Consider the following 12,000-nt stretch of genomic DNA (forward strand, 5'->3'; position numbering starts at 1 on the left):
GCTCTGGTCAGCACAGTTACCAGTAAAGCTGTTTTTGGAATCTGTGTCTATGATAATAATCACAGTTCTAGGGTTTAAAGGACTTTAAATGAGTGGTGGGGAAAGCCCAGCATGGAGTCCTCTGGCCTCTCATAAAGATTATCTAGTTGGTGACTCCCATTGGATCACCACTAGCACTGAGAGGTGTTTTGGATCAGTGATGCTGGTGTGATGATTAATGATCATCACTAGCAGTTTGATAACCAAGTGTGTAGCTCATGGGAAATTGACTGTGTTGCAAATATGATCCATAAACTTAAAGCTATAATATTTACATTAGTCCTATAAAGCTGTCTTGTGGCAGACAGTTTCCTGGGGATCCTCATTTCAACCACATGAAAAAAAAAATAAAATCATAGTCCATTACATTGAATGGCTTCAGTTAATTACAATTTTGCTTTTTTTTTTTTTTTCCTCTTGATATGTCTCTGTGGTTTGTAGACAACTGAGAGTGCAAGCAGCTAAATTCGGATCAAAATAAAAATAAAAGAGGCTGCTGCTGTAAAGGACTGAGTAACCAGAGACAAAAAAGTATAACTTCCTATTTGCTCATTTTTGCAGAGTATTGGTATTGTAAAAGTAGGATACAAGCTAGTATACAGAGATAATTTAGCATGATTTTTTTTGGTGTGTGTTCTAGTATTATACACTGTTTTCTGTAATGGCCAATAGGTGGCATTGTGAGTTGAAATCAGGACTCAATCATTCAAACATTTATAAACAGGCATAGTAATTCCTCATCCGAGTAGCTCTACTGAATTAATAGTAGCATGTATTTTGTAAGAACAGGTCCTTAATATAAGTCATTATTGTTAAAGCTAGAGGAGAATTCCAGGTTTTAGCTGAGAAAAATCAAGCCTTGTGGTCAAAATCTTTTTCCAAGCTCCAATGGTTTACTCCTCTTTACTGACTAATTTTGTTTGTTACAAGCTATTGCTAAATTGAAGATGTACAGCCAAGTCCATTTGCTGCTGCAGCATTCAGCCCACTTTCTGAATGTACTGACTGTGATAATTCTAACTTCATTTTCATAATTAACTTTATTTGTGCCAATTCTATGTATTTTGGCAACTATTCTGTGTATCTCTCCACTACTTTATGTAATTTATTTGGCATAATTTTATCCAGATGTTTTCATTATTTTCCTATCCATATAATTAGAAAAGCAGTGGCTATAAACACAATGTTAGAGCCTGTGTAGCGTGGTATTTTTCTCCTCCTGTTTTAATACAGGGTCTGGTAAGCTTCTGTGTTGCAATTTAAAAATGTTGTTAGTGCAATCTCTAGCATTCTGTCTTTTGCTTACCTTTTATCCAACTTTAATTTCTAACATATTTGTAATTAAAGCAACACATAACTGGCTCCTGTGATGTTTTAAATGTTTTTTGGTGTTTTGTTTTTTTTTTTTCAGTGTGACATTCATTAGTTTTTATCCTGTTGATTTGTGAAATATTAAGTTCAGTATTTGGGTTTTTTTATATTTATTCTTTGTTCTGCAGGAGACAACTGGGGAAAATGTACCTGTGCTTTTGTTGGGAAATAAAACTGATAATGAAAAGGAACGTGAGGTCCCTCTGGGAATGGGAGAGCATCTTGCTAAGGTACTAATACTTAGAGGGGAGCCTTTTACAAAAGGTGAAGGTTCTAAAATGAACTCTGAATGTGTCGTAAGTCATGGAAAACCCCACCCCACTCATCAGTTCAGCTCTCAGTGATATAAATGCTGATAATTAAAATGCTGATAAATAAAATGTCCATCATCCAGCTGGACAAGCACATAGTACATTGGGTAACCAATTCTCTGGTGGGTCAAGCTCAGAGGGTCATAGTAAATGGGGTCACATCAGGCTGGTGGTGTGTCAGTAGCGGGGCTCCACCGGGATCCATTTTAGGGCCAGTTCTCTTTAATATTTTCATACCTGACTTAGATGCAGGATTTGAAGGCTTACTGATTAAGTTCACAGATGACACCGAATTAGGGGGAGCAGCTGACACTCCCGAGGGCAGAGAGGTCCTGCAAAGGGATATGCACACATTAGAGTTCTGGGCAATTGCCAATAGTATGAAATTGAACGAGGAGATGTGCCAGATCTTGCATCTGGGCCACAGCAACCCTGGATATTCATACACCCTGGGGAGCAAGAGACTGGACAGCAGCCCTGCAGAAATGGATCTGGGGGTTCTGGTCCATGGCAAGTTGAACATGAGCCAACAGTGTGCCCTGGCAGCCAGGAGAGACAACCAAGTCCTGGGGTGCATCCAGCACAGCATCACCAGCTGGTCAAGAGAGGTGACTGTCCCCCTGTACTCTGCACCTGTGTGGCCCCATCTTGGGTGCTGTGTGAAGTTTCGGGCAGCACAGTAACAAAAAGACATAGAGCTACTGGAGAGTGTCCAGAGGAGGGCTGCAAGGCTGGTGAAGGCTTTAGAGGGAAACCATATGAGAAGAGGCTAAAGGCACTCGGTCTGTTCAGCCTGGAGAAGAGACTGAGGGGAGATCTCATCTCAGCTCACTGCTTCCTCAGCAGGGAAAGAGGAGGAGCAGGCACTGACCTCTTCTCTCTGGTGACCAATGATAGGACCCAAGGGAATGGTAGGAAGGTGTGCTGGGGGAAGTTAAGGTTAGGTATTAGATAAAGTTTTTCATGCAGAGGGTGGCTGAGCAGTTGAACAGCTCCCCAGGGATGCAGTTATGGCACCAAGTCTGCCTGAGTTGAGGAACTGTTTGGATGATGCTCTCAGGCACATGGTGTGATTTTTGGGGTGCTCTACACAGGGACAGGGGTTGGACTTGAGGATCCTGATGGGTCCTTCCCAACTCAGCAGATTCTGTAACTCTCTTCGCCATCCTCTCCTTTTCTCTCTTTTTTCCCTCTTTGTGGATGGATTCCTAAATAAGAGATTATTTGCGGATCTTATCTCCCTCCTACCTCCTGTAAAACCACAGCAGACCATCTGTTACTCCTATGGTAGGAGTAGAAAACATGTTTACTTTTAGTAACTTTCCATCAAGGAGGTAAAATAAGTAGAGCTTACAGCGTCCATCTACCAGAGCACTGGTGATCCGTGGCCATAATTTAGGCATTAAGGGATTGGAAATAGCAGATAGTTATTTATATTCCTGTGTGCCATGCCAACCAGTTTTTCTTTTTAATCTCTCTGTGCAATGCATATAGTTTCAACACCAATGCCTCCAGAATATTCATTTATTTAGAAACAAACAATCCAAATATTCTAGTGAAATTAACTGAGTTGTTCAGAATTTACCTAAATTAAACAATGTGCTGGATTTCACATATTCCTGATTCCTGAACACTAAGTCTGTGAAATAAACAAATGACACATAATGGCAGAGTAGGTGTCTTACATGTCATTTAACTCACTTGAAAAATTATACTAGTAAAACAAAGATGAATCATTCTAATATGTAGAACTCACAGCCCACCAGGCCGTGAATTCTAACATATAATGCAAGAAAATAAAATCTTTTGCAGAGGTAAAACAATGAAAGTTGTCAAATTAAATCTTGTTATAATTAAATAAATGGATCTGAATGACTCATTTGGATGTTTGAATGTGCTGCCTGAGGTAGCTAAGGGGAGGAATGATTAATGACAACGATTTAGTTGAAAAGCAGCATAGATATTATTAAATTCTAACAATTCACTTGTTGAGCTGATAATAACCATGCATTTTAATGAAATATTAATTCTTGCTAAATACCCATGTAATTCCTTTGAAACCACATACCTCTCCCTCTATTAATGAATGCAGTTGGGTTACTTTTTTTGTGAATAGTCCCATGAGTTACTCACAGTTGATCCAAAATACATGTGACTAAGATACTGAGCTGATACAAATATTTATATCCATATTTGGTGAAGACAACTCTGAACTTGTTCTTGTGCAGATGAAGAACCACATCATCCTGTTGATAAAGTCCAACAGTTTTTATAACCTGTTTCAGGGTCTGAGAGGGTGGTATCATTTTTACCTATTTTTTGGTTTTCAGTAGTCAGAGAGGAACATGTACTGTAAGGGGGCATTCCAGCCCAGATGCTAGAATGCTTCAGTCCCACATCTTACAAGCCAGCAAAGTATAAATTCAGTCAGAAATCCAAAAATTGGCATTGCAGTGCCTGTGCGACATAACTTCTACACAAAGCAGGCAGCAGAGTTCATTATTGAAGGGAACAATGGCAGCCTGAAGGGACTTTTTTCAATTCCTTGTCATTTGAGAAGCTGGTAGTTGCACTGTGTATGTATATCTGGAGAAAGGGGGAATAGGGATTATACAGTTTGGGTGTAGGGATTAGGGAATAGGAATTAAGGGAGTAGGGTATAGGGATTCTGATGAAGCTGATCTGTAGTTGAACTGAGGCATAAAGATCATGATGGTAAGGAGAATTTTGCTGTATTAACTGCAGCGAGAAACAGACATGAAACAAAAGGTTTACATGCAGTACATGAGTGGCCTGATTGAAAATTTTCCATAAGGAAAACTCCATTTAACAAATTTCTGCTTAAGTTAGCTTGATCCACTGATCAAGAGTTCACAATACAGCGAGTATTCAGATCATATTGTGAGCAGCCAGGAACAGCCAATATTCTATTTGAGTGGCTTAGTGTAACCACTGCAAATTATTTAAATAAAATGGTTTATGATGGCAGTCAGGCAGCATGATTTTATTTTGGCCCTGCACAGACTTTCTGAATGATCCTAGATGCGACAATAAATCCTTCTCAATCTCTGTTCCTCAGCTATAAAACAATGCCCTGCCTTGACTTTCCAGATTTTGCATGCTTCATGGGATGAAGACTTACTGTTTTCATAAAGTGTCTCCTTTATCAACCTGTCAGTGCCATTGTTAGGCAAATACTGATAATGAAGGAGCTACTCTTCTCAGAGTGATAGTACTTTACGTGACAGAAATTGCCCAGCTCCCTCTGGTAATCATTCATTTTCCTCTTTGTTCTTTACTTCTGCTGAGTTGTATGCCACTTTAAAAAATAAAGTAATTGCAAGTGGTGTCCCAGGTTTAATAGCTTATGCCTGGCTGGAGATGGATGGCATTTTCTTAGCTCATATCTGTCCTGCATTCTGTTACATTGCTCTTGTTGGGTATTCTATCAATTAGTTTCCTCCCTGGTTCAAAGGAATGACCCCCTGTATTTCTAGGCTGACTCCCCCATCAGTATCTGACTGCTAGACTGACAGAAATAAGCAATGATTATTATTTCCTTGTATCATATACAAGCAAAAATTGCTATTTGTATATAACAATTGTAAATTGTTATCATTCACCAATAAGAATTTGCCCTACCCATGGAATTTGTTGAAAAATTCATTCAGATTGATACCAGTATTAAATGATGTAATCACTGACAGTTCTATAGTGAAATTCTGTTTTATGAAGGGAAGATGTATCACTTTGTGCTTGACTGACATAAAGTACATATATTCTGACCTCAGAAGGTTTTCTATTGAGTTGTGATCAGCTGAGCAGAAAAAAAAAAAAAAAAAGTGTAATTTTTATTTGAAACTTCCACTTGCATAGCTAGCAAGAAATTTGAGCCAGTCAAAATTTATTTTAAAACAATTATTTTCACCTGCTTTGTCAAGTACTCAGTGATGCACTAATTTCCTCATCATCACAAGGATGTTTCACAAGACTACAGTACCTTACAATGCATGTTTGCATTTGAGCCTTTGAGAGATAAGGAAAAGCCACTGTATAGAACAAATATCTACCAAGAAATGCATATAGTTATTTGGGAAGCAAGTTTGGACTTACTTGCTTTGGTTACTCTTTGCTGTTAGGTCTAGAATTAAATCCTGTTTTTTCCTAAGATTGTCTTCGTCTGTTTCTTTGCATAATTCAGTATAACTATTTTGGTTTTTTTAAAGCTGGAAATGCTGTTCAAAGTTAATTGAAATTGTCTTTCTGTTTGATTCTAGGATTACAATTTAATTTTCTATGAATGCAGCGCATATTCTGGGTACAATACCAAACAATCTGTGCTTCACTTGGCTAGGTAAGAAGAAAACACATTCTGAGTTCTGTATGTGCCTGACTTCCCTGTCACTCCTGACAGTGTGAACACTATTTGCTAAGTAAGTTTGATAGGAACTTACAGTGATGAAATACTTGTTCCTTTTAAACTGGTGTGTGCTCCAGCCGCGCAGTTGCTCAGCTCCATAAAGAGTGCTGTGTAAGCTGGTGCTCTGTATAGACACAGAAATGCCTGAACTGTTGCTAGGAAAGCAAAAAAATGTTGCTTAGGAAAGCCTGGAACAGGCTGCCCTGGGAGACTGTGGAGTCTCCATCTCTGGAGATATTCAGAACCTCCCTGGGTGCCATCCTGTGTGACCTGTCCTTGTGAACCTGCTCTGGCAGGGGGGTTGGACTAGATGATCTTGAGAGGTCCCTTCCAGCCCCTATCATTCTGTGATTCTGTGAGAGCTGAGTGCTTTGAATGTTGTGAAAGTTTTTGCTGGAAGTTCTTGGAGATATGGAGAAATATGCTAGGAAATGGATGCTGCTGAGCTCTTGCAGCACAACGCTGGGTGTGCTTCTTTCTTCCCTCTGCTCATTGCAGCTCAGATTCTGCTGTGTCTGCGAGCTGGGAGAGAGGCAAAGGTGGACTTATGAAGTTATATAAAGGCTAGTGATAAAAATACAGTCCCTCAGAACTACTTGCAGAGGGGAAAGCGTTGGTAATGAATTGGCAAATCAGTATTTTTGCTGAAGTTAGTGAAATTACCAATTGAAAAATGTCTAGATAGCAAGTTGTGGTTTTGGTTTGCCCCAGCCTTGAAAACAACATATTAATATCACTGTTTGAGCATCTGTAGTATAATACAAATGCTAACAGCACCAACTACATTTTTCTCACTAAATGAACAAGGTGGTTGTATTTTTTCATTTGTTTGTTTGAAAGTTCATTAAATTCTGTCATTTTCTGTTAAAAACTGGACTGTTCTATAGGCTTGAGGGAAATGTTTTTGGTGTGCACTCTGTGGGTGTTATTGACATTTTTTCTAAAAAGTATTACTTCTTTCCCCCAGGATTTTAAAGGAACAAGAAGATAAAGTGAAAGAGAAAACCGTTGAACTTCGATCTGATGTGAATAAAAGGTCTTGCTGTATTAGGTCATAAAATGCAGGGTTATGTTTAGACAGAAGTCGTACATTTAGATGACACTACATGGCACCATTACATTTGCTTTACTTTCTGAAATATTTCTTCTGTGGATTGAGTACATCCTTGTGTGGTCTGATGTTCACTTTTACATATACTGTCTTTAGTTATCAATGTATTTGGGGCAGTAACAGTCTTTAATTCATTTTGACACCTAATACCACTGTATCCTGCTTTGTGTTCAGGCTTGTAGAAGCTGATGCATTATTAATAACAAGAAATAATTTTATATGAAGAAAACTACTTGGAATGTAAAGTAAATTCTTACTGGTTTGGACGACCTTTTTTCCTGAAATTCCTGTTTATTGCAGTGCTCTCTAGATCCTGATTTTGTGCAGACCTTTGTTACAGTTTTTTAAAAATTGAAATTTTTAGCTGGTTGGTTGTTTAAAAGCAACACACCAGCAAGTGCAAAGTATAAGGTGATATTTTAAAGCTCAGTGAGAAATATACGTGAATAAAGAATTGAAGAACTATTATTTTCATTGTAGCATTAACTCATTTATACTATCTATACTTTCATATAGGTTCTTGATAAGAAACCTTTCCTCCCACTTAGATGGAGTCATAGAATCATAATCATAAATCATAGATTAAAAGAATGCCAGGTTGGCCTCAAGGTCTTCTTCACCTTTCTAGGTAATGATATAGTTTAAATTATATGGCCCAGCACCCTTGCAAGCTACCTAAACATAACTAACGAATTATGTTAGTTCTAACTAATAATGAATTAGTTATGTTTAGACAGGTCACCGGGATACTGCACAGTCTTGCCTGAGTTGTAGCCAAATAAGCTGGCATGTTTCCATAGTGAGGTGGTGGTATGCAAATATCTAGCTTATTTTCCATAAACCGTTGTCATGGTACAGTGCAATGCTTTACTATGTCCAGTTAGTACTGCACTCAGAACAAACCAACCTGAGTTTTTCACCATATTTGACACTGCTTTTTGTTACAGAGCTTGCTCAGCACCTCTTTTTGGCAACGGTGTCCCAAAGCAACTTATGACCAATTTAAATATTCAAATCCATTTACTGTCCTTATTACTGGTCAAAGCCACATACCTACATGGGAAGCTCATTTCACCGGTGTAGTTTGTTGTAGTACAAAGCATATTATGGCCAACAGAACTGCTCTTTATCTTCTCTTCTTGAGCAGGCACATCCACTGTTGCTGATGGCCGCAGCATTAGCCAGAGGTGAGGGCAGACATTTTGGAGTGGGGGGAGCTTTCAGCAGTTTCTTACAAGAACCATGACTGGGGCACCAACTCCGCTACCATAACTGTCACCACAACAACCAAGAACACAGGGAGACCCTTCCATTGAGTCATAATGTTCAAAAAGGATGCCCTTGCTTTCTAAACTCCTTCTAAGAGATGAGTATAGGTGCAGCTGTATCTAGTTCTGGACCCAGACTTGGTCAATGGTTTATGTGTAAATTATCATATATAAAGTTGCAAAAAGGCTGTTGCTCATCCCTTAGAAGGCATGAATCACTAATGCAGCTTCTCCGAGACAGGATTTCTTTAAGTACTGTTCTATCAGAAATACTGATTTGCATTAAATGATGTCTGTCAGCAGAGAAAGACAAGGAAATTTGAAGAGTGAAGCTTTCTACCTATATGCTATAGACAGGTTTATGTGTAACCACACTGTAAAGTCACTTACACTGAAGTACATTGGTGTCGTTAAAAGCCCCAGGGAGGTTGCACAAGGAACGACTAAACCAAAGTAGGATTTTTGAAGCTCTTGTTTTGTGATGTCCATAGCCTATGTAGCTTGTGCTGTTCTACTCACATCAGGGCAAATGGAGCACATATACATAGATGGTTTACGAGTGGATTTTTTGTTTAATATTTGTTCTTCATTGACATGATTCTTAGGATTGTGTACAACAGTAGCCGAAGTTTCTTTTTGTCATTGATGTTGAGAAGATGTAGCTGTACAAATATAGTAAATTTAGACTTCTGTAGGGTGCCATTGACCAGGAAAATGGAGTCATACAAAGTCAGCATTACAGATGTCCATCAAATAATTGAAAATTTTCTCCTGGGAAGTCTCAAAATATAATGCTAAATAAGCAAGGCATGGTCTATTGTGAAAGGGAATCAGAATTGTTTTGATTGGAAGGGACCTTAAAAATCATCCAGTTCCAACCCACCCTGCATGAGCAGGGAGACCTCCCACTAGATCAGGTTGCCAAAAGTCTGGCCTTTAACACCTCCAGGGAGGGGCATCCCCAGCTGATCTAGGCAACCTAATTACAGTGTCTCACCACCCTCAGACTAAAGAATTTCTTCCTAATGTCTAGTCTAAATCTGCCCTCTTCCAGTTTAAAACCATTATGCCTTGTCCTGTTGCTACGTGCCCTTATAGAAAGTCCCTCCCCAGCTTTTTTGTAGACCCACTTCAGGGACCCAAAAGCTGCTCTAAGGTCTCCCTGGAGTCTTCTCTTCTCCAGGCTGAACAACCCTAACTCTCTCAGCTTGTCTTCATAGGAGAGGTGCTCCAGCCTCTGATCACCTCCCTGGGCCTCCTCTGGACTTGGTCCAACAGCTCCATGTCCTTCTTGTGTTGGGAACTCCAGAACTACTAGACACAGGAGTCTGGGTGGGGTCTCACAAAAGTAGAATGGAGTGGAGTGGACAAGGGTAGAGTATAGTAGAGTAGAGTAGAGTATAGAGTAGAGTAGTAGAGTAGATGGGGAGAATCACCTCCCTCGACATGCCGCTTCTTTTGCTTCAGCCCAGGATATTGTTGTCCAACATTGTTGTCCATTACCAGCCCCTGTTGAGCTTCTCATCAACCAACACCCCCAAGCCATTCTTCTCAGGGCTGTTCTCAATCCATTCTCCACCCAATCTGTAACTGTGCTTCAGATTGCCCCAGTCCAGGGATTGGAGCTTGCACTTAGCTTTACTGAGCTTCATGAGGTTGGCACAGGCCCACCTCTCAAGCCTGTTGAGGTCTCTCTTGATAGCCTCTCTTCCCTCCAGCATGTCAACCATACCACACAGCTTGGTCTCATCACCAAATTTGCTGAGTGTGCACTCAGTTCCACTGTCCACATCTCTGACAAAGAGGTTGAGGTTACACAGAGCCACAGTGATTTGACTTTGCTTTGGGGAAAGTTCTACCTGGAGCATTAGGTTGGACTAGGAACTTCCAGGGTTTCCTTACAAGCAGCATTTCTGTGGTAAAAAGAAATGTGGAAAAAACAGATAATCTTTTACTCAAGCAAACCATTCTGCACATCTGTTTTGTGTGCCAACACTATGGCCCAAGAGTTAATATGAGACTGCTACAATACCCACAACAGTTTTTAAGGGTGTTATGAAAGCACTCCGTGGTGCAAAAAAGTAGCAAGAACATCAGTCCTATCTTCCAGAAAGACAAGAAGGTGGGCCCAGTCAATTATAAGGCAATCAGCTTTACCACAAGTTCTGGCAAAGCAATGGAGCAACTGATCCTGGAAACCATTTGCAGATGTGTAAAGAACAAGATGGTGATTGGGAATAGTCAGCATGGAGTTACTAAGGGGGAATTGTGTTTAACCAACCTGATAGTTTCTACAATATGTTGACCAGCTTGGTGGGTAAGGGGAGAGTTATGGATGTTACTTACCTCAGCTTAAGGTTTTTGACACTGTCCCTCATAACATCCTCGTTGATAAGATAAATATCTGATGGAGGTGGGGAATGAAGAGGAGGGAGCCAGACGCTCCTCTCAGAATTTCCCAGAAACAGGACAAGAGAGTACAGGCACAAATTGAAACACATAATATTCCATCTGAACAGAAGAAAATACTAAAATACTTTTTTTTTTTTTTTTTTTTTTTTAATGTAGAAGTGGTTAAACACCTTAATACTTTTCCCACACAGGTTGTGGAGTGTACATCCCTGGAGATATTCAAAACCCAGCTGTAAACAGTCCTGGGCAAGCTGTTCCAGCTCATCCAGCTTCAACAGTGGCAGTTGGGTTGACAAGATGTTCTCAAGAGATAATCACAATGGTGCTTTCTGGCTACTGGAATTCTAACTCAACAAATCACCTTCAAAGTCCCATGGGAGTAGCAGGACCTCCAGGCAGACTAGATTTATCTTCACTACAACAGGCAATTTTGTGAGTGTGAACCATATAAAAAGAACAAGAAACACAGGCAAAGAAGCCATGAGGACAGCTTAAATGAAAAGTTTGATGTAGGTTTTGTTTTGACTTATAAACAGATTCCTTGTTTTTTGTATATCACTACAGCACAAGCTAGAAATATCTGAGATGAAGGGAAAGAAACAGCATATTGTGTCAGTACTTTTGAAAAAGAAGAAAAGATTGGTGTAATGTAACACAGTAGCAGTGACAAGCAGTAGACATGAATTTTGTACTTGGACCCATGGGCTGGCAGGGTCTAGCATTTGCCCAGATTAGGACCAGTTGTCCCTCTTCTTAACAGAACTCCTACTTAATGTTATCATTTAGCAATAGAACTCAGATAGAAAGTTATCTCAGAAATGCTATGCTTTAATGTCTCTGCTACATTTTCTAGTGGGAGGTGTCAGACAAATCTACCTGGTGTGCAACCCAGGGAGATTCAGATTGAACTCCCTTACTTTCTAAACTTCTTCTCAGAGAGAAGCCTAGGTGCAGCTGGATCCAATTTTAGTCTCAGACCAAGCCCTTCCAGAGACAGTGATTAAAATAGTCACAGGAAATTCTCAAATGTCAAATACCCCTTCATAAGGTGGAACAGCACTCAAGATC

At 39.8% G+C, this 12,000-nt stretch overlaps 1 protein-coding gene across 1 annotated transcript in view; it reads left to right on the plus strand.

Annotated features, from left to right (window-relative positions):
• CRACR2A (calcium release activated channel regulator 2A) overlaps nucleotides 1-7,720 on the plus strand; it is a 57,982-nt gene extending 50,262 nt beyond the window's left edge. Inside the window, exons 16-18 of the mRNA XM_071762670.1 lie at nucleotides 1,539-1,640; nucleotides 5,999-6,075; nucleotides 7,109-7,720. Coding sequence (XP_071618771.1) covers nucleotides 1,539-1,640; nucleotides 5,999-6,075; nucleotides 7,109-7,199 — 270 coding nt within the window. The 3' untranslated portion in view covers nucleotides 7,200-7,720. The remainder of the gene's footprint in view (nucleotides 1-1,538; nucleotides 1,641-5,998; nucleotides 6,076-7,108) is intronic.
• The last annotated feature ends 4,280 nt before the right edge of the window (nucleotides 7,721-12,000 follow it).

This window comes from Heliangelus exortis, chromosome 1 (assembly GCF_036169615.1).
Source record: "Heliangelus exortis chromosome 1, bHelExo1.hap1, whole genome shotgun sequence".
Classification (NCBI taxonomy): domain Eukaryota; kingdom Metazoa; phylum Chordata; class Aves; order Apodiformes; family Trochilidae; genus Heliangelus; species Heliangelus exortis.